The following is a 22,920-nucleotide window of genomic DNA, read 5'->3' as shown; positions in this document are numbered from 1 at the left end:
CAGGTGTGATTAACTTGCTTTTTGGAGTGGCAGAGAACTTTGTACAATTCTGTCTAATTTTTATGAAATATTCCTTTCCATTTACTTTTAGGCTTGTCTTTCATTCCCTGCTGGGCAATTTATAAATGCCTGTATGAGCAGAGGCTCTCATTTCTTCCTTTGACCCTCTTCTCTGCCACACCTTGAAGTCTTCGCCCTTTTTCCACAATGGGTGAAGAGGAACCACCCTCCTTCCTCCATAGGGGTCCATTTGTCCTCATCTTTTTTTTTTTTTTTTTTTTTTTAATGAATGTAACAAAAGCTGAAAACAAAATAAGCAAGGAGATGGATTGCAGCACAGCCACAGACACGGAATTTTCCATGCTTCCCAAGCTTTTAACAACTTTTGTATAGTGGAAAAGCAAACAATTCTCTTTGCTGCTTTTTCTATGCTGTCCAAAGAGTTCTGCCTCTGCTACCCAGACAAGATTATTAGGCATCCCTGCCAGCAGCAGGGGGGTTGGAACTAGATGATCTTAAGGTCCTTTCCAACCCCAACTTTCTATGATTCTATATTGTAAAACTTGTATTTAAATTGCATTGATTAAAAAAAAAAAAAGAAAAAAGAAAGAAACAAGAAAATTCAAGATACGCATATGGACTGTAGCTACTTTTTAACAAAAGACTCAACACACTTAATATTAGACAAACAATACATATTTGTAGTTGAATGCTCTATTTATGTAACAGGAAATACCTTCCTCTTGATCATATAGATAATGAAATGTGCCTACCTGAAGTCAGAGCCCACCCTTTTCCCATTTTCAGGAATTCCAGGATCAGGACATGCATCAGATGCAACTGCATCCCCACCCTGAGTCACTGCAAAGATAAGGAAAAAAATAATTCAGACATGCAGCTGTAAAGATGATTATTCTCTTTTCTCATATATTAACTTCCATAGCCTGAATTTAACCATATGCATAGTCATATTTTTTCTTGAAACAGTGTAAGTTATTACCAAAAAAGAAGCCCCATATAACTGATTTCTAGGGTGAATTGTTTTCTTTCTTTGGTTATGATAAAAAAACATGTTTTGCTTCTGTGGGACAATAAATGATTCATTTCCTAAGGTCAGTCATCATTTTTTGAGTGTACTAGCGTCCACGGTTTTTTGCAGACAGAGAAAACAACATTTTGTTAAATCATCTGAAATATTCACAACACATCATTGTACGATTAAGGTAGTATAAGAAAAGAAAATTTTGTTTAAGCTTCTGTCCATATAAGACTTGAAATTGCCAAAAATAAAGAACCCATCTGAAATACAAAAAAATTTTTACAAAGATAATCTCAAAAATATACAGAAAACCCTACAGAGAAATACATTTGTAACCAGCTGAATATGTGCTTATGTAAATGAGGCTCAAAATCCCTATATCGTGCTTTCAGGTAGGAATTAGAAAGTATCCTATACTGTTCCGTTCCTTTTGTCCTCTGTTCTTTCTCCCTCCAGACTGCACATGTTTAAACATACTAGGTATATAAACATATAAACTTACAGTCCCTTCAAAATTCTAAACAATTAGAACATTCCATTTTCACTTTTATTGTTCTTCATTTGTAGAAAGGTATTTAAGGAATATGTGGAATTAAAAATAATTAATCATACAGAGAAGACAAAGTAACTGAGCACAATACTGTGAATATACAGAAAACCTGAATATACACGTGCTTTCTAACCTGCACATACACACGTGTACCCATGAACAGCTACATGCCTCCTATCTTTCTGTTTCCTCCACAGAAGAATAGAGCTAGTAGAAATTTGTGGATCACATTTTTTGCTGTAAATAATTTTTGGGAAGCCCTTGAAGACATGACTGAACATTCTTCCAGAATAAAAGAAAAGTTAGTTGGAATATTTAGCTGCTCAAAATAAATTATACATGCCCGGGTGGATTACAGATGACAGCATTATGGCTGAAAGGTGATGAGAGATAAGATGGAAGAAGTGGCTGAGTTTCCCACATGGTGGTATGATTTCAAATTGAATACAGCGACAAGAAGAGTGGTGACAAGCAGGATGCGTACAATCGGATGTTAAGAGCTATAAATCTTTATGTCCGTGTTGGCAGTATCAGGGGTAATTAATTTATACAGAAAGCCAAAGTTTTACAAGAGAAGATTTAAAGAAATAAAAACCTGCATTACAGCACTACAGAAATATAACTAAACAAAGAAATAGTAAGGACCAAAATGCTTGATCTCAGCATAGATTCTTCTCAGAGTAGAAAAAATGCAACAATTACAATATATTTAAACATTTATCTACATTATTCTGTGTTTGGCATATAGAATGTTTACAAAAATAAAGGAACCATTTCTCTCTCTACATCTTTTTTAAATTATTCAGTGTATTGAATACTCTTTGTCTTTCTAGTGAAACCAGGTAAAGAAAGATTATCATAATCTTAGAAATGTTTTTGCAAACACAATTAAAAATATCATGTCTTACTTAAAAAAACACTATTTCCTTATAAACAAACAAACAAACAAAACCAAACAAAAATCCAGTTCAGTTGGATAAAAATACAGCATCTGGAATTCACTATCTTGAAAACACTCCAGACCAAGAGCCCAATCCTGCTAATGTCACTAACATTGTTGAGATGATAAAGATTTTTGTGTGTCTGAATAAAGGCTTTCAGAACAAGCCTATACGAGCTAGTAAACATGTATGGTATTCCGAGAATTTGATTTTGTAGTTTCTTGGGAAATATCACTACTGAAATGCTGTTATAGTTAAAATCTGATCTTGTTAGAAAAGAAGCCTGCTTCTACACTGACATTCCTTAAAATAATCTCGCTACTAACATTTCTTCCGATTTTTCAGAGAAAGAGAAAAATCCAATATTTACTACTTTCAGCACAGAAATATACCTATGTTAATAGAGGTGAGATTAAATCCTGACTACTAAATCACCAAGACATGAAAATAAGCAATATGACTGATATGGTTAACTTGACATAGCAATTTTACTAAACTTGAGCCTTATGGTAACAACTGTAATACAACATGGAGAACGCTGCCGTTACTATCATGTTTTAAGGACAGACACACTGCAGTGAAGCTACCTCCTTTCACAGACATACATACACAATGCATAAGCATTCTGTTTGGCACACCAGTAAATGTTGACCAAGACCTTACTCGTAACACAGAATGATGCAATCTCCCTAGATGGATGGTGACCTTTGAAACATTTTCTTCTCAGCCACTAACTTCTGTCAACATGCTCTCACACCAGTGTCAGGGAAGGGCTATCTAGGATATTGTTTAACCAGAAAAATACTGTCTTGAAACAGAGCAGGTATCACATGTCTGGAACTCAGCACATCTTCCTGGATGCCTACAGGCCTTGTTAAACATAGCCCAGGTTTTAGCTCCTATCCCCAGTGAACCGTCAAGTGTTTTTTAACAGATGGTGGTTGCATGATGTGCTGTCATAACAAAATAAATCCAGTTCCCTGTAAAACAAGCCTGTCTGATTGTATATCTCCAGATGGGAAAAAAAGGATCAAATTTCTCAAATTAGTGAAACCATTTATTACTTTTAGTGGCTGAAACACACCAGGAACATTATTACGTTTATAAATATATGTATATGTATATGTTAATATTTTTAAAACCTTTACCTGATGGTATGTTAGAATTTATCTAAGAATTCAATTTTAAGAATTCTTTTTTGTTAGCTGAACATTTGTTATCATTCAGACTGAAAATAGATGAAAAGATGCCCAAGTGATTCCCTGTCAGAGACCTTTATTTTTCTCTGTTTCAATCCTGTCAGATTTCCCCTTTATTCACCACTATGAAGTGCTACTGCTACTAAGATTCATAACAAATGGGAGGAGAAAGTATTGTCTTTGAGTATCTCACTTCCATAATATGTTTAAGCTTTGCAGTCTCCTTTTGAAAGCACCTCTTAGACATGCCTTCTACTATTCATCCTGTCACATGGCCAATCTTTCCCTGTTTTAACTTTAAAGAAAAAGACTTCTGTATGCCCTTGAAAGACCCATGTTTTACCTGTTTATACTCTTTCAAAATGATATGGTCTAAAGTTTCATTTATCTAGAGTTTTGTAAAGTGTTTCATGCTTTTTGGATCTTTCTTTTGATTTTTTTCTTCCTTGTGACATCAATCTCAAATACCTTCTCTTTACTTTCAAAGCTCATTCATGGACTATTTGTATTTTAACTATCAATCATCTGAATTTTCATTTTAGAATTTCAAAATTTCAAAACAATGAAAGAAAGAAAATGGAAAATATTTTTTCCTATTTAAAGCTTGCAAATCTTGGAAGCAAATATCAAATATGCAGAAACCTTGGCTCAGCTATGCACTGTAGCATTAGTATCATTTATCTTAAAACACTAACAATATTCCTCTGTACTGTTAATATAAACTAAATATTTATAAACATGTATTTATGACAAACAAATTAGGACCAGCCTAAATAACACCATCCTCTCTCAGTATATTTTAGTACATTCTTAGACTGCCCTCTCTATTTTAAAAAGAAGTTTAAGAATATATAAACCTACAAATATGAAAGTAAGATATTGCTTTACACAGATTCTTTGCACTGTATCCCAGCTGCACGCTGTTCTTTAAGGAACTGCCAGCTAGAGAAAACTGTGTGCTCAATGAGACTAACATCAGAAGAAGTATTTGAAGTCTCAGGGCAGGGAGAACAGTCAGGAATGATTCTAGGGTGGTTTTCTTTTTTCCTTTTACATTTTTATTATGTGAGTTTTTCTAGAGTCTAACAGAACTCTGCCCTTCTATATTTTAACAGAAGGCTTGAGATTATCAAGGTGCTTCAACCATCAGACATGCCTGCAGCATAGAGACAGAACATTCTCCATGGACACAACTTAACTCTGGAACTTCTTGACATGCCATGCCACTATATACTGTGAAACTTAAGTATTCTTGGGCCTTTCTGCAGAAACAGCTGAAGAGAAACTGTGGGCTCATTAATGTGACAGACAGCTTCACATCTACATACAGCCTCTATAGTTAAAACTATGATTTAAATTTCTATTTGATAAAAAAATTCTATTCTTTCTTTACTGGCTGAGAATAAATCAACATGATTTCTTTCCTTTTCACAGCTGAGATCATGAGGACTAGAGTTTCCACAGTTCTGGAGGTCATCTTTGTTGGTTTACTTGGTGTATGGCATAGTAAGAACAGAGCTCCTTTAAGATGTTTCACATGTTCTGATTCTAACAAAATAGTACAGAAGAAAGACTGGCATAATTGCTAAACAGTCATAATAAAAAACAATTAGCAGATACATTAACATTCTAATTTAGCTCAGCATTTGGGAAGTGCTGAATCACAGAGCAGTATTAGGCAAGAGGAAGGGATGGTGCAACATATGTTTCATGCAGCAAGACAAGCAACGTGAGATCTCCCTTGTTATAATACTGGTCCTGCTCCAGACAAGTGGCTCTGTTTTAGACGCATTTGCAATTTGAATATACATTAATGATCTACTCTTGCTCATGTGAAGCATGTGATGAAATGCTCTGAAGGGCTGGACTTTGTAGCAAAAACTTTTTAAGTACAAATGCATTACTATGTATAGATCACCTCTGTACCCAGAAAGATTATGGAGAAGATCCTCCTGGAAACTACATTAAAGCACATGGAAAGTAACGAGGTGATTGGTGATACCCAGCATTGCTTCACTTAGCACAAATCATTCCTGACAAATGTAGTGGCTTTCTGTGAGAGGGTTACTGCACGAGTGCATAAGGAAGAGCAAATGACACCATCTGCCTCCATCTGTGCAAAGCATTGGATACTGTCTCAAACAACATCCTTGTCTCTTAACTGGAGAGGCATGGATTTGACGGATTGACTGCTCGGTGGATCAAGAACTGGCTGGATGTTCGCACTCACAGTTGCAGTTTGCAGCTCAGTGTCCAATGAGAGACCAATGACAAGTGAAATTCCTCAGGTGTCGGTATGAGACACTGGGACCAGTGCTGTTCAACATATTTGTCAATGACATGGTGTCATGGTTTAAGCCCAGCCAGTAACTTTATAGCTGAACCCATGACACATGGACTGTGGGACTGACTGCAGCCTTCACAAGTTTGACAACACCAAGCTGCGTGGTGCAGTCAGCATGCTGGAGGGAAGCGATGTCGAGGGAGGGACACTGAAGGAACTTGACAGGCTTCAGAGGTGGGCTTATGCAAACCTTCATGAGGCACAGACACAAGGTTCTGCACGTTAGAAGATAGGTAGGAGATACCCAAGCACATATCAGGCTGGGAGGAGAATAGATTGAGAGCAGCCCTACAGAGAAGGACTTGGGGGTGCTGGTTGACAAGAAGCTCATCATGACCTGGCAATCTGTGCTTGCAGCCCAGAAACCCAATTGTATCCAGTGTTGCATCAAAAAAAGCACAGCCAGCAGGTCAAGGGAGGTGATTCTCCCCTCTCCTCCACTCTAGTGAGACCCCACTTGGAGTACTGTGTCAAGCTCTGGGAACCCAAACATCAGAAGGACATGGACCTGTTGGAGTGAGTCCGGAGGAGGGCCACAAAGATGACTGGGGGCTAGAACACTCTTCCTAGGAGGACAGGCTGAGAGAATTGGGCTTGTTCAACCTGGAGAAGAGTTTAATTAATGCAAGAAATTTTGGCAGTCTGTTTGGACATTTACTCATTCTCCTAGTGATATCACCAGCCTATAATAAGGTTCTGGATTAAAAAATAAAAATACATAAACCCAGGAACACCCAGTCTTTCAATAATTTGTTTTGAATAATTTTTAAATTAAATCAAAAATTGCAAGAATCACCTACAAGCTGGTCTTGTCAAATACTGTGTTGAGGCTAGCGAGAAGACCCTAAAATTCACTGTGGAAAGATATTATAAAAAATGGCAGTTTTTCTAGAGCAGAATGACAAGTTTGTAAACTGAACAAGACTTTACAATGAAATAACACTTTATCTCTCTCTTATGATGAAAATAAAAGCTGACATATGCAAATATCAATCTCTTTGCAGCCAAGAAGTCACACAGAAGTACAATAACACTGTGCCAATGAAACAAGATATTTAGATGCACTAATTAATGTATCAGAGTCGCATCTTGACTACTCATTATGCTCTACAGATCTAAATTTATTTACATTTTTGAAAAGGTTGATTCACATTAAAAAGATTCTAACAGTACTAGAAATATTTTTGGTCATCAAATAATTATGCTTCAAGAGTGAATCCAAAACATTTCAATTACTCTTCGTCAAGTGTACTAGAAATTACTTGTTTCACATATAAATAAATAATCTGGTCACTGGAAGAGAAAAAAAGACGTATATGTTTGATCTCTTGACATGACAACCTGTGAAAAAAAGTTATAAAATATTATCATTGTATAAAAGAACTGAATATAATGGGGTTCTTTTGAATCTGAAAGTTACAATTAACAGATTAAAAGAAAGATTTTACAGCACAAAAGCTTCAATCCACAAATATATTCACAGACATAATTAACGGAATTAAATTTTCTGCCCTAGTTTTGCTATGTGTGCTCTAAAACATCAGTTATGCCCATTCTGAGGAGAATTTTGAGCTGCCAAAAATTTTCTTATCCAGATCAAAACAGAATAATGAATTTGCAAATAATTTTATTGCTCAGACTACATATACAGCAGGAGGTCTTTTTTCACTTGCAGAGACGTTTATTAGGAGACTTCTCATGTGTTGCTCTTCTTAGGAGCACATAAGCTTTAGCCAGTGTCTTTCTTATTGCAAGTAATAGGGCAGCAAGTTAATAGTCGTGATCAAACTTCCTATCAAACAATGTGCTTGCATACACCAAAGCATCTGTATTAGATTATTTTTAAAAAAGTCTGACACTGTCATAAACTCACAAAACTGTTTTACATGAAAATATGCACAGAAAGTCACATAGTTACTTTAGGAATTTTGGTCTACGTAATTTTAATACATTTTATATAGAGAGTTTGTTTTGCCTTTTGAACTCTTCACCAAATTAAAGGACATAAATTGGACTAAACTGTTAATGTCCCCAATATCTCTTTTGCAGCAAAACATAAATTAAAAATATTAAGATGGAACCCTAATAATGAGATACAAGAGAGTTACTTTTGGGTATATGAAAGTATATGCTTAGAAGCATATACTGACTTATAATTAAGACCACAGAGATGAAAGAAGATACAGATTTGAGTAGAAAATATATCTGAAACCAAAATACCGTAATAGAAATACGTATTTTAACTCAACAATGAAATATAAAAAAAATGCTATATATTTTTCCATACAACTTCATCCAGGCTTTTAGAAGACAGGAATACTACTGTTAGAAAAATGAGCTGATACTCCATATGCTCTATCATAGGCTTTAAGTAACTGCTTCAGTAAAAATAACATAATGCCAAGCCATTATAAACAGAAATAAATCTGTATTAAACTTATTGTAATGAAGAACTAATAGATTACTGACACCCAGAAAAGATGGAAAATAAGAAAGAAATAAACAAGGCAGGACAAGAAATTAAAATTTTGAAGTTCAACATCATAGCTACTTTTAAGGAGTTTGTTCGAACACTTTTTTCCCTTAATTTATCTATGAATTGACCACAATAGTATTAAACAGTATATAAATAGTATTAAATATTTCAATAGTATCAAACAGGAAAATATAGATGTGTTGACACCAGTTGACATAAGCCATAAGGCCATCCTGAACAGTTATACAGGGACAAGCAGTTATCCAAAACCTCCCAGGTGAGTCTGGGCCCAGAAACACCTTACAGATGGTATTGTGTTTCTTCAAGATGATTAAAAAATATTCCAAAGTATTGTTACATTAGTTCAGCAAGCCACAGACAGCTGCTAATATTTCATTTAAAACTGAAGTTCTCTCCAGTATTTCTCACTATGACAATATTTAAGCTTTGAACATTTGTAAGGAAAGCTTAGCCATCTCTCTTGCTCTAAAAAATCAGACCAAAAAAAATATAATCATTACTGCAACAGAAACTATAAAAAACCTACCATTTTCACATGCTAAAGTTAATTCTTTTAGCTTTTTTTTAATATAAACTCTAGCATCTTCGTACATTGGGAAATCATCCTCCCACCAGATTGTAGCTGTGAACACTCTGTCAAAATACAGGATCTCTGTAGTTCACCAACAGATTTACGACACTCCTTTCTCCAGAAGCAGGGGATTTCTTACCAGTAGTCTTATACATGCTATAACCAAAATAGCTGCTATGTCCCACTTACATTTGTTATTCCTTAGTGATCACAAGGGCTGAGAATACATTGTCCTCCCTTAAATCCACCATTGCTTTCTTCCATTCTTAGAGAGTGACTCAGCAATTTAAAAAAAAACATCTAATTGAAAAAAGTTTTTTTCTCACTTTATTTTGTCCTGTTTTGGTTTCCTAGGGGAGTCTGACTAACTCTCCTTTGCACCTACCTCTGTTTTCTGCAGCTGAATGTAAGATTTATTCCAACTTAATGAAGCAATTTAAGGATCAGCAGATGCATAGCTTTCAGTCAGTCTGGGAGCTTATTAGTCCAGCTTTTCTTGAAGCCGTGAAGTGCCTGTGCTCTCTCATAATAGCATTTGGTTTTACATTTACTTCTAGATCAGTACAACAATTTAAATAGATATGTTTTCACATAGCTAAGAAATTTCACATTTGGGAAACTCAGGGGAGAAACTGACAAATATTTAACTTTTTAGTGTAATTAAACATTTACATTTTAGCCTGATTAAAATACTACTACAAGGCTGAGGTGAAAGGATCAATCTTAGTTTTAGCAGTAAGGTATAATTTAAATATATTTTTCCTATGAAAAGAATATACCGAGCATTGGAATATATTCCATTTCCCCACTTTCTATGTGGAAATTTCTACAAGTCACACAAAAGCCACACTTCAGAATCAAATACATTATACTCTGGGGCAGGGGAGGGGGAAGTTGGTCAAGGTCCTTCAGAATGCACAGGCAGTTATGCAAACCTCCTGAGATACTGTTTGCCTCATTAAAGATAAAGTTGCATCATGAAAGATGAAAATTCCTTTGATAATTGCAAACACCAGATTTTCACAGGTGTCAAATTCATTAGACCCTAGGAACAGACAAATGAGCTTTCAAAAACCAGGCCAGCTGTACTGACACCAGCATGGTGTCTTGTTTCCTTCACCTAATGGTCCACATAAAATAAGCTACTATTACCAACAAGTACCATGAAATTGAGATAAAAATGATGGCTCCAAAAAGCTGAAATTTTCCAGTGAGTGAACTTCACTCACCAATGATTCAATACAGTTCTATCAGATAGAATGCATAAGTTCACATTATGCTTGGTTTTAGTTAAGGAATTGACACCATAAAATACAGTAAGAGTAACTTAAGATTAAAAATTCTGTCACTTGTTAAGACTTGTCTGAACTGAAGCTATCCAAGCCAAAAATGTACAAATCTTTTCTTGCATTTTCATTTTAATTTATGTTTTATGGTAGAAACCAATTGTAAAATACTATCCCTTCATTAATTCTGATATTTAAATAATGACCTGTATCATCCCGTATGAAGACCGGCTGAGAAAGTTGGGGCTGTTCAGCCTAGAGAAGAGAAGGCTGCATGGAGACCTCCTAGCAGCCTTCCAATATCTGAAGTGAACCTATAAGAATGCTGGGGAGGAACTCTTCATTACGGACTGTAGTGACAGGACAAGGGGTAACGGGTTAAAACTTAATGACTTGCTCCAGGTAATGACATGTTTGCACCAAAGACCAAACTTTGACTGCAAAATATTTCTCTCTAGTCATAACTATTTTACGCTCTTAGTTTTATATAATAATCATGCCCAAGGAAATTGAAAGCAATGACCTCAGTGAAGTCAACAGATAAAATATCAATAATGATACGGGGTGCAGGATTTTATCTAAAAAGCAAATGATTTTTAAAAATCTTTAAAAAATAAATACATTACCATTTATTTTTCACCTCACATAACAGTAATGGAAAGTAAAAACTTGATGTGAAAATGAAATTACCATTTGTCCTTTGCAGACCGCACAATAAGCTATGCGTAAGGCTTAAACACAGCTCACAGGAAACAGAGATGTCGCTTTTTCCAGTAACACTTCATTCAGAAATGTAGGAAATTCAGTAATTTATTTTGAAATGACAGAGATGATGAAGAGTCCATAGTAAAGAGCAATTTTATGCGACATCCAGAAGGATTATTTTCAAAAGAAATAAATCCAAGATGTTGTTTTGTCTCAGTGGTTTAGAACTTTCTGAAGTTCCATTTTTCACCAGTGTCAGGTTATAAACTCACCCTACAATGCTATTTATTTGTAAATATACTACCACTTTATAACATATTTTATTGATTCACAAGTTTTTCCTTTAAAAACAGCTGTCTAGCATCTTACTGAGCACTGCCATTTCTGCAATAAATCTGAAGCTAACCATATACCTGGGGGGGGGGGTGGTGTTATCAAGAAGGGTTGAAATGACTGTAAAATTCTCATTTCGTTAATTAGTTATTTATTATACACTTGTCAATCAATGCATTACCTGCTTTTTTAGCCTGGTAACTGGTATTTTTTTTTTTTTGTTGATGGCTTTTCAGAGTAAAATGTTTAGCATTGGGTAAAAAATGTGAAGAGGTAATAAAATAGTTATCCATGGGCACAGTACAATGATAATCAGAGTTTTCCATATTATTTCCAATTTATACATAATGGTCCACTGTCCAGGGTTTTCAGAATTTAATGAAATAGGCTTTGACTTTGAGAAAGGGCTTAAAATTAGAAAATAACTGCTAACTAAGGGATAGTCTACTGGGGTGGAGCTGTTATATATATATAAAAACAAACAAACAAAAAAAAAAACCAAACAATGATATATGAAAATTCAGTTCTCTGGCCTTCCTCTGACTATTTGTGTGACTTTGAGCAACCCATTTATGACCACATCTTAAGTCTAACTTACAGGGTCTCCATGCAGCCTTCTCTTCTCCAGGCTGAACAGCCCCAATTTTAGCCTGTGTTCATATGGGTACTCACTTCCTGCCTACCCTCCCATACTTAATACCTGCATTTTTGTACTTTCCAAGAAGCAACATTTTAACAGTCCTCTTAACAGAACTAAGCATTTCAGTCTTTCTTTCTCTCACACTTAAATGTGTGAGTTCGGAATACATCTAACATATCACAAAGACTGAATTTCTCACAAAATAAGAAACACACTAGATGGTGATTATTTTCTTTAGAGATGCAGCTTAGTAGTTAGAACAGTCTCAAAAAAACCCACACACCTTGTCCAGCGTAGCTAATTCAAGTTAACTTCTTCATTTTTCTGCATAATGCCCGGGTCCTAAAACTATAAGTACATTGGTGTGGTTAGTTCTCTCCCCTTCTCTTCTGTTGTAATTAAGTATTTGGAGGGAGAATTGAAGCTATTTGGGTCAGATTCAACAGTGTAAAAATCCGTAAGCATGGCTGTGTAGCATGACAGACAGTGAATTACATGAATTTCAAATACTGGGGTGAGCACTAGAGTTTTAAGATGTAATGTGAGGAATTCACAGATACAATAAGCAGTACTTGAGGTCTTAAAACTGCCAGCTTGGTACATTTCCTGTATTATTCCCTGATGTCTCTAGCCTGCTCTTGAGCTATTCTTCTAGGCATCCTTCTAGTACTTCACTAACTGATCTTCCAAGTCAGTTTTGGGAGAATGACTGTTACCTCAAGCAATTTCTGGAATAAAAAAGTGTAATTGTCTTCCAGGAAAGAAAGACTCCAAGTTGTCATCTCCAAGTGGATCCAACTGCCTCTCTTGCATGGAATAGAAGGCTGGATTACTGAACACAGTGCTGGGGCAGGACAGAAAACCAGCAAAGGTTGGGTACTTCTCTAAGACAGAGGGATTTTCAAGGGTAAAGAATAAGCCCCAGCAGCAAGGTCAATACAAGCAGTTTTTAGGGACAAGACTGGAACAGACAAGCTTATTGAAGGTTTCTACGCTGTATTTAATGGCTGGATAAACTGAACTAAACTGAACAACAGAGCAAGAGTAAGCATAACACTACCATCTCAGAATCCTGCTCAGAGTGAGAGACCACTTCTGTGGCCACTGACATCACCTGTTCTTTTTAATTCCATGCCATTGGCCAATGGCAACCTCATAAACTTCAACTACGCCAAGTGCAAGGTCCTACACTTGGGTCAGAGCAATCCCAGGCACAGCTACAGGTTGGGCAGAGAAGAGATTCAGAGCAGCCCTGCAGAGAAGGACTTGGGGGTGTTGGTTCATGAGAAAAAGAACATGAGTCGGCTTCAGTGTGCGCTCCCAGCCCAGAAACCAACCGTATCCTGAGCTGCATCAGAAGGAGCATGACCAGCAGGTCTAAGAAAGTGATACTGCCCCTCTACTCTGCTCTCATGAGACCTCACTTGGAGTATTGTGTGCAGTTCTGGTGTCCTCAACACAAAAAGGACATGGAACTGTTGGAACAAGTCCAGAGAAGGGCCATGAGTATGATCAGGGGACTGAAGCACCTCCCGTGTGAAGGCAGGCTGAGAAAGTTGGGGATGTTCAGCCTGGAGAATAGAAGGCTGCGTGGAGACCTCATAGCAGCCTTCCAGTATCTGAAGGAGGCCTACAAGAATGCTGGGGAGGGACCCTTCATTAGGGACTGTAGCTGTAGGACAAGGGGTAATGGGTTCAAACATAAACAGAGGAAGTTTAGGATAGCTATAAGGAGGAAGTTCTTTACGGTGAGGGCGGTGAGTCACTCACAGGTACTCACAAGGTGAGGTACAGGTTGCCCAAGGAAGTTGTGAATGCTCCATCCCTGGTGGTGTTCTAGGCTGCGCTGCACAGTCTTGGGTAACATGTTTCAGTGTGTGGTGTCCCTGCCCATGGCAGGGGGGTTAGAACATGATGATCTTAAGGTCCTTTCCGACTTTAACTATTCTATGATCCTAACTGCCCACTCATCATTGATGATTTGGGATTTTTGTATTATTATTGTGTTGTTCAGAGAATCTGTTGGCTCACTGGAGGATACAAAAGCACATATTTTAATTACATAAGAGTCATACTGGTCACAATTTGTTCTTTATCCAAGAAAGTGAACACAACTATGATTTACAGATGGTGCAACAGCTTTTCTCCTCAGTGTGGTGTTTGGTTGCGTTTTGTTGTTTGGTTTTTTTTTTTTTCTGGGGGATTTATTTATTTATGTATTTATTCTTTTCTAGTATTTATTTCAGTGTTCCTGAATGTTGATAAGAAAAAGGTTTTTTCCAGGTCTTACAAGTATACTACATTTTTAACAGCTCTGATGAACAAGATTAGAAGGGAAAACTGCCAATGACTGAGATTATTGAAATAATAAAAGATTAGGAGTTGTTTTTCTTTTCACATACCTGGTGAGGGAAATAATTTTCTGATACTGACAGAAAAAATAAGAGAAGTTCTGTAGTTGGCATATAGGAGGTTTAGTAGATATGATCACTGTGATACACAGGTAATGTGAGGGCAAACATGCTTACTGTGACAGTAGAACTGAAGTGTAGTCTGTATCTTAAATAGCATGATCGTTAACATTTCAGACTTTCTACTGTTTATATTTATGGATGAAACTGAGTGAAGCCAATACAAGATCTGTCATTTGCTCCACCTGCCTCAAAAAAATAAAAAAAAATTAAAAAAAATCGTATTATAATCATAAAAGTGGTCACTAAGAGACTGAATCTGTTAACAAGCGTTTATGTCCTGGCTCAAGGGGAAAAGGGATGGGGCATTGCAAAGACATAAAATAAAACAAAGCTGTTAATTTTAAAGACTTAATTTATGTGCCTAATACTTCGGCAAAATAGATTTAGTGGCATTTTTTTCAATAAAAGAAACATTTTATTGCGTTATAAGATAAATAATTACATGTTTGTGTGTAAATTGAGTTTTTAGGGCTAAATCTATGGCACATGTAGTGTTTGTGATTGAAGTGCATTGCTAACATTCTAAAAATTACATTTAACTGGCTAGAATAAACATCAAATGTCTAGCTACAATGGTTGTAAGAGATGCACAACTCTCCCCAAAAAAATAAAGCAAGTATATTTCAGCTAAACCTTGCATTATTGCAGTTAAAGTTCTGTAAGTTAAATCTATTAGCAGTCTGTATGTGGATATCACAAGCTGGATGAGAATTACAATTCCAAAGAACTACCAATTTAATATTTAATACATAACCATAGTAGATGGCTTCTCCAGTGGTCATTTTTAATTATAAAGCCACAAAGGGCTTTGTGTTTAAAGTAGTACTTATAAGACTGAATCCAAAGCAGATCATGGTCATTTGCTTCTGTGAGAACCTAAAATTCAGTTAGCAATTATTTTTTTTTCTATTTCTTTGTGCAAAGTACATCTCTTCAGAAGAGAGACTATTCCTTCTGCTGATCTGCCCACACCTACTAAAAGAGAGCACTGATACCCACTTCCTTCTGAGGGTCCTATTCCAGAAGGGATTTCAGAATTGTGAATCCTTAGTACAATGAAGCATTTTCTGACAGCTTAGTAAAAAATGTCTAATTCCAGAGACAGGATTTATGACTTTTTCATTTTTTACATTTTTTACAGATTTTTTTTACAGAATTTTTATTCCTGTATGAAATGTTCAGGCTCCTACTCAGTGAAAATGATCGTGACATTTGAGTGTAAGCATCAGCAAATGATACTCCCTTTTACTCAGCAACATTTTTTCTCTTAAACATATGGGTTTTTCAAGATTTTGTTGAAAAAAGTAAGTGTATTTGAGTGTATTCCTCACTTGAAAGTGTCCAGTAGCTATTAAAGATAACCTAAACTGATATGTAAATAGCATGAATCTGCAGACTGGCTGTTATATGACACTATTTCAAAAGATAGAATTCTGCTTTACAAACCAAAGTGTAAGAATTAGTATAGCAGCAGTACATCATTTGTCCTGATTTTTTTTTTTTATACAGAGTAGCTCAGAGCATACTTGAAATGAAACTACAATGTCTTGTGCCCTAAATTGTCTTTGTAACTGCTATAATTAGGGACAGTATTAAAAAAGAGAAAACCACCATATCTTAGATAAGTGAACAATCTCAGAGCAGAACATTTCTCCAAACAAAAATACAGGCTCCAACATTTTTGCTAGTCCTGTAAAAGCTCAGTTTCAAGTTACAGAGAAAATAATTTAAAAAGTCATAATAAATATTGTTTTTTTTTGTTCTTGTTTTGTTTTTGTATACAATTATGTTCAGCGGTATGCAATATCTCAGGCTCTATATATCTTTAAAATACACAGCATGAGCATTTAAAACCTTACTTCAGCATTGCTCTTTTCTCCTTTTCATTGAGATTATCAGGGTGGATGTCAGCTGCAACACATTCCTTTCTACAATACTCACTATAACAATAATAATAAAAAACCCCAAAGTAATTTGTCATGATTTTCTATGGCATCTATGTGTCAGATACACACTTCTCTTGAATATGTAACCTCAATCATTCTGGTGGGCCTGCTTATTCAGGTGGAATGCCAAACTTAGAATTCGTAATTCCTTTCCCTCTTTCTTACATAGTCAGTGACTTATTCATGTCAACCTGTTAATTCTTGAGGGAAAGGGGCAAAGAGGTTATATTGGCTCCTCAAATATATTCTGATTCTCACAGTGTAAGTAAACCGAGAAGACCTTTGAATAAGCAATGTTTTTGGCCCCAGTACAAAAGAATAAAAAAAAAAAGGCATCCTTTTTGAGGTTTTGCCCATTAATTGCCTTTTAAACTCACTGTGTTTTCCTTACAGCTGCTTACACAGTTGACAGTATCACTACATAAAACTGATATTTTATTGATTAAAGTAGGTTTCCCAAATTAATTCAGAGATAGAGCTGTTAGAACCCATGAGTGAAGGTGTACTGTTCAGATAATCTCCTCTGTTGCACAGCTGTTTCTTGGCTTTTTATTTTTTTATTCACAGATAAAATGCATTATTTTATGGATTAATCCATGTATTCTGTTTTTACATGTCATATGATGGAATTCCTAATTCAACCAGGATTTCACTTAACTTTTGATAAATTTTGAATAGTCCTTGAGAATCTAACTGCATTAGTCCGATTCTCTAAAGTCTTCAAGCTTAATGGAAGAATCCCCTTTGTCTCTTTAAACCAGTCCAAGATACATTTTATCAGTGTCCCATTTCTAGCTAATAGCAGAGCAGTTCAGCTTTACATCTGTGTAAAATGGAGCTCATGGTAATTAATTGACAGAAACGATCAAATACTGTGCATGAGACTTTTGAAGCTAGCCCAGCATGAAAATGTACTCAAAAGTTATTATACTTTTCCCGAGATAACTTGAAACAGATATTCTGTAATCCTGTTTTCACTCCCAGAGTTTCTTTAAAGTGAGAATTTCATTTTGAGATCAGTTTAGAGATGAATACTTGCTACTCTTTCTGAGGCTGACAAGTCTCATTTCACCCATGACAACCTCCAGCTGTTAAATAGAAATATGAATTGAATGTGGACTACTGATGTGAAAAGCCAATTGCATGGCTTTGATGAAAGAAACAAGTAAGATCTAGTTAGGTTGTGATTGTAGCAATCATGTTTTATTACTGTGTTAGAATTTGCAGGACAGTGGCCCCCATACTAATAAACAAAACTACCTGAGATACGGCTGTGGTATTTGACATTTGCGTATACAAAAATGTCAGGCAGGCAAAATAATCACTGCACTAATTGAGCAAAGCCATATGAAGCAACACACTGCAACATTCCATATCACTATGACAATGTATTTCATCTCTTTTAAACTGAATGTAGCTGAATTCAGACTAGATGCAAGTATGAGATTTTTTATTATGAGTGGTGAAACACTGGGGCAGATTGACCAGAGAGAAGGGAGATGCTCCATCCCTGGAAACATTCAAGGTCAGGTTGCACATGGCTCTGAGCAACCTGATCCAGTTGAAGATCTCCCTGCTTATTTCAGGGGGCTTGGACTAGATCAAATTGTCCTGTGACCGGCAGTAGCAGTCATTTTTTCTCCTTCTTAGTAGCTGATGCAGTGCTGTGGTTTTGACTTTCAGCCTGGGAACAGCACTGATAACACCGAGGTTTTTAGTTGCTGCTCAGTAATGTTTACTCTGACCAAGGACTTTCTGAGTCTCATGCTCTGCCAGGGAGAATACGAAGCTGAGAGGAAGCAGAGACAGGACACCTGACCCAAACGAACCAAAGAGGTATTCCATACCACAGCATGTCATGCCCACTATATAAACTGGTGGCAGTTACCTGGAAGGGCTAGATCACTGCTCGGGTCGGGGTGGGTATTGGTCAGCAGGTGGTGACCGGTTGTATTCTCTTCCCTTGTTATTTCCTTTATCATTATTATTATTGGTGGTAGCAGCAGTGGTTTGTGTTATACCTTAGTTACTGCACTGTTCTTATCTCAGCCCATGGGAGTTACATTCTTCCAATTCTCCTCCCCATGCCTCCAGGAGCCAGGGGAGGAATGGGGGGGGGAGTAAGCAAGCAGCTGCATGTTTCTGAGTTACCGGCTGGGCTTAAACCATGACACCTTCCAATCCAAACTGTTCTATCATTTTATGATTCTATACTTACCAGATCCAAAAGCAGCTTCAAGAACTAGAGGCAGGTTTTACGTCCTGCATGTCTTTATTCACACTGTACAAAAGATAAATTGTATTCTGCTGGAAATATTTATAACTGTCTTTGGAATATAAGGACCCACTGTAACTGGGATTTATGTCTTTTTCTATAATGCCCCAGAGCTTAGAAGGTGGAAGGCAGGGCAAATGGCCAGGGACCAACCAACACTGCCAGCACTATTTCTGGCTGGTACCACCACACCAGTAGCAGCAGCCACCAGCAGCCACTTGGCTAATGCTTCTGAAATTATTCAGATGGCTTACTGGGAAGAAAACAGATTTAGCAGATCACCCCATGATTCCTCTGTATGGTCTTTATGGGCAATTAGGGTTTGTCCTTTGTTACAGATGCCATGGGCTCTGATGCCTAGAAACCCTGGTGCGGTAGATGAACAGCAGAGGAGCAGCTACAGAAATGCAGAACAGCAGCAGATCACATCATCTCCAGCCTGCCTTTGGATTATATCCAGAGGTCTACAAGGGTCACTGGGAAGTACATGTCCTCCACCTCTCTCTCACATCAAAACAGCTAGGTCCTGTATTTCACCTCAAAAATGCACAGGACTGCCCACATTTTTCCATTCAACATGAAATGCAAAATCTTATCCTCGTTGCACTTGTCCTTTTAAGGATATACCAGTCAAAGGCAAAACTGTTCAGTATACAACAAAAAAAAGTAAGTTTTTGCCACATACAATCGTACACATAGCAGTTAGGGTAAAACAAAAAATGAAACACTGCATTAATAAAGGAACTAAAAACATCATGATTGTCTGTTCTGGGGGAGGTAAGAATAATACTGGGTTCTTGTGCCCAGGTGCTGGCCATGGGGGCTGAAGGGGCCTCTGTGAGGAGAGGCCAGGGCAGCCTCGTGCCTGACACAGCCAGTTCCAGATGGATCCAGCCCATCCACTGCAGGGCTTGGCTGAGGCAACCCTGCAGGCCGGAGTGGGGAAGGGTGCCCTGGGGAAGTCTATTTAAGAAAAGGTTTATATGAGAAGTGACAAGAGAACTGGAACAGCATTATTCCAGGATTCTGCTTCTGCTTGGACAGATGATCAGCTGAACTTGCACAAATCCCTTTGGCCTAGACATAACTGTAAGTATTTAAATGAGAGACTTACTAAGGAGTGCCACTGACCTCGTGAAATCTCTCTAGAGGTAACTATTTCTCCCTCTCTATAAACAGACTTTGAGTAATATTATTCCTAACTTAACAAATACATACCTAAAATGAGCTATGGTCAAACCAAAGTCCCTTTTCAATGTTTAGAGAGAAGAAAAATGACCACTTAGACACTCTAGCTAGACAGGGCTTTGGCTTCTGTATAAATTTATGCACGTTCTCATTATGAGTATTGAGTACTTAAAGGAACCATTCCCTCCTTGTATCAGCATGCACTAATCCCTTTAGATATTCATTCCTCTCTAGTTTTTAACATACAACGTAACAAACATTGGTTAGAGGGAGCCATTAATTATCAAGATCAAATTCACACCCAAAGCCATTGAAAAATTCTTGCTGTTAGTAACCATGTTTCTTACAGTGCCTTGTCCTGACAGTTAGGCCAACATCAGTGTATTCTTATCATACAAACATGTACCTACACTGGTAATTCACATGTAAATTACTCTCTTTTTCAAACACAGACATCAGAAATAGAATCTTACAATTAATTTTTGGTGGTGTTATTTTAAGTGATTTGAATATTTCAGAGTTTTATGAATGCAAAACCACAGCTGCAAACACATAATTGAATACCTTGCACATTATTATCTTCTGGAATCTTAAAAACAAAATATTAATAACCATTTGATATTTTCTAAAATAAAGATGTGTCAATATTATTTATCCAAAATCACAGTAAGGGAAACAAAAGGAGTTCCAGCTGATTATCATCCACACTGAGCCCTGTCATAATGTTATTAGCTTTGGGTGGTACTATCCACAGCTTTCAAGGTACCACGTGAGAGCTCCCTCTGCAACTGTACAGACTTGGCCTCTTCAACCCATGAACACTGAAATATCACATTCATAGAAGCAGGAAATGGAAACAGAAAGGGAAAAAAAAAAAGTATTTGGTTGTTGATTTCTGAAAACTGTTTAAAAGCTGTTTTCTACGTCTCCTTTCCTCCTCCTAGGTAGGCAAGGAAGGAGTGTTTCAGGGTGCACAGAACATTTCTGTTCAGATGGTACCACTGAAGTTGCATACAAAGCCTAAAACCCAAATGTCCTATGCAGTGCATAAATATGGCATGGCTCTTGTTTCTTCTGGCTGCCACAGCTACCAACTCTATAATTTATGCTCAAAAATTAGTTTCTAGGCCCCACCATTGAAAAGTCTGAAGCTGTTTTTCAGTCTAGTTTTCTCTGAACCTATTGAGTGTATTCGCTGATGAAGTTACAAGCCGAATTTTAACAGAACTCAAAACTTACGGGCAACAGTAGTGATCCAGTTCTCATCTACTTATAAAAGTATTTTCCCCAAGTCTTAAGAAAAGTTCTGCCACTCTCACTGTACTGCAACGATTACCAGAAACAAACCCAGTTATTTTTTTTTGCAAGCTACACTCAAAAGTCTTTTATTTCCAAATAAACATACATCTGCTTTCATGATTTTAGCAGGATTTCACTGTGAAAACATTAACTTCTAATGATCGTAAAAAAAAACCCCTAAAGATAGATCAAGTAGACATATTTCTTAAGCACATGAAACAAGAGAAAAAAAATATTTAGGAAAAGAGAATATATTAATTCTATAGGTTTTTTATCACAAAAATATACTTTTGACATGACAACAGGAAAAAAATCCCAAATATTAAATATTTTAGGCATCAAGTACTTGTACAATATAATAGAACAAAATAAAACTCTATAACAAACTACGAATCCAATTGAAAAATACAGAAACAAAAACAAAACAAACTACAATGCTTTATCCATTTTTATTGAAAAAGTTCCATAAATACTTAGTGAGTATTTAAAATAAAATATATATATCCCTGCAGGAAGCAAAATAAATCACACTTTTGTTGAAGTGGTAATAGAGATAAAATACTGTAAAAAGGTTTCAAGAAAATGCTGACGTGTTTGTATGCCTTTCCCTTCTTACTTGATCAAAAAGAAAACACCTATTTCATGTCTGAAAACTAAATTAACCAGAGTCACAATGGATTTTTGTTTGGTTTTATTTGCATGCCTTAATATTCAAGGATATTCAGTTTCAATTATTTTATAACCCACTTTCATATTCCAGCAATCTAAATTTTCTCCTGCTGCTCGAGACATTATATAAAGAGACATGCATTTGACAGTCCTTTCCTCTTACTTCTGTGCTGGCTTTGGTTGGAATAGAGTTAATTTTCTTCACAATAGCTAGTATGAGGCTATATTTCAGATGTGTGATTACACAAGTTTTGATAAAACAAGGATGTTTTAGTTACTGCTAACACAAGGCCTTCTGCACCTCATACCCCATGCTGCCAGTGAGCAGTCTAGGGATACACAGGAGCTGGAAGGAGATAGAGCCAAGACAGCTGACCGCAACTGACCCAATGGATATTCCAGGCCATTTGATGCCACGCTTAGCACAGAAAGCTCAGGGAATAAAGAAGAAGGGGGATACATTCATTGGTGTTTGTCTTCCCAAGTAACCATTACACATGATGGAGCCCAGGTCTGGAGTTGACCGAACACCTGCCTGCCAATGGGAAGTAGTGAATGAATTTCTTCTTCAGCTTTGTTTCCATATGAACATTTTGCTTTACCTATTACAACCGCAGAATCATAGAATAGCTAGGGTTGGAAAGGACCTTAAGATCATCTAGTTCCAACCACCCTGCCATGGGCAGGGACACCTCGCTCTAAACCATGTCACCCAAGGCTCGGTCCAGCCTGGCCACGAACACTGCCAGGGAGGGAGCATTCACAACTTCCCTGGGCACCCTATTCCAGTTCCTCACCAACCTTACAGTAAAATACTTCTTCCTTATATCCAATCTAAACTTACCCTGTTTAAGTTTTAACCTGTTACCTTTTGCCCTGTCACTACAGTCCCTAATAAAGAGTCCCTCCCCAGCATCCCTATAGGCCCCCTTCAGACACTGGAAGGCTGCTATGAGGTCTCCAC

General features: G+C 36.8%; 1 protein-coding gene across 2 annotated transcripts in view; it reads right to left on the bottom strand.

Annotated features, from left to right (window-relative positions):
- CSMD1 (CUB and Sushi multiple domains 1) overlaps window positions 1–22,920 on the bottom strand; it is a 1,128,271-nt gene that overhangs the window by 359,204 nt on the left and 746,147 nt on the right. For both annotated transcript variants that reach the window (XM_061354960.1, XM_061354961.1), the window contains exon 8: window positions 774–861. In XM_061354960.1, coding sequence (XP_061210944.1) covers window positions 774–861 — 88 coding nt within the window. The remainder of the gene's footprint in view (window positions 1–773; window positions 862–22,920) is intronic.

The sequence above is a fragment of the Neopsephotus bourkii genome, unplaced genomic scaffold, assembly GCF_033783945.1.
Source record: "Neopsephotus bourkii isolate Nb327-2 ecotype Australia unplaced genomic scaffold, CSIRO-AGI_Nbou_v1 NB_756, whole genome shotgun sequence".
Lineage (NCBI taxonomy): Eukaryota > Metazoa > Chordata > Aves > Psittaciformes > Psittacidae > Neopsephotus > Neopsephotus bourkii.
Note: the sequence above shows the minus strand (reverse complement) of the source record. Positions and strands in the feature narration are given on the sequence as shown.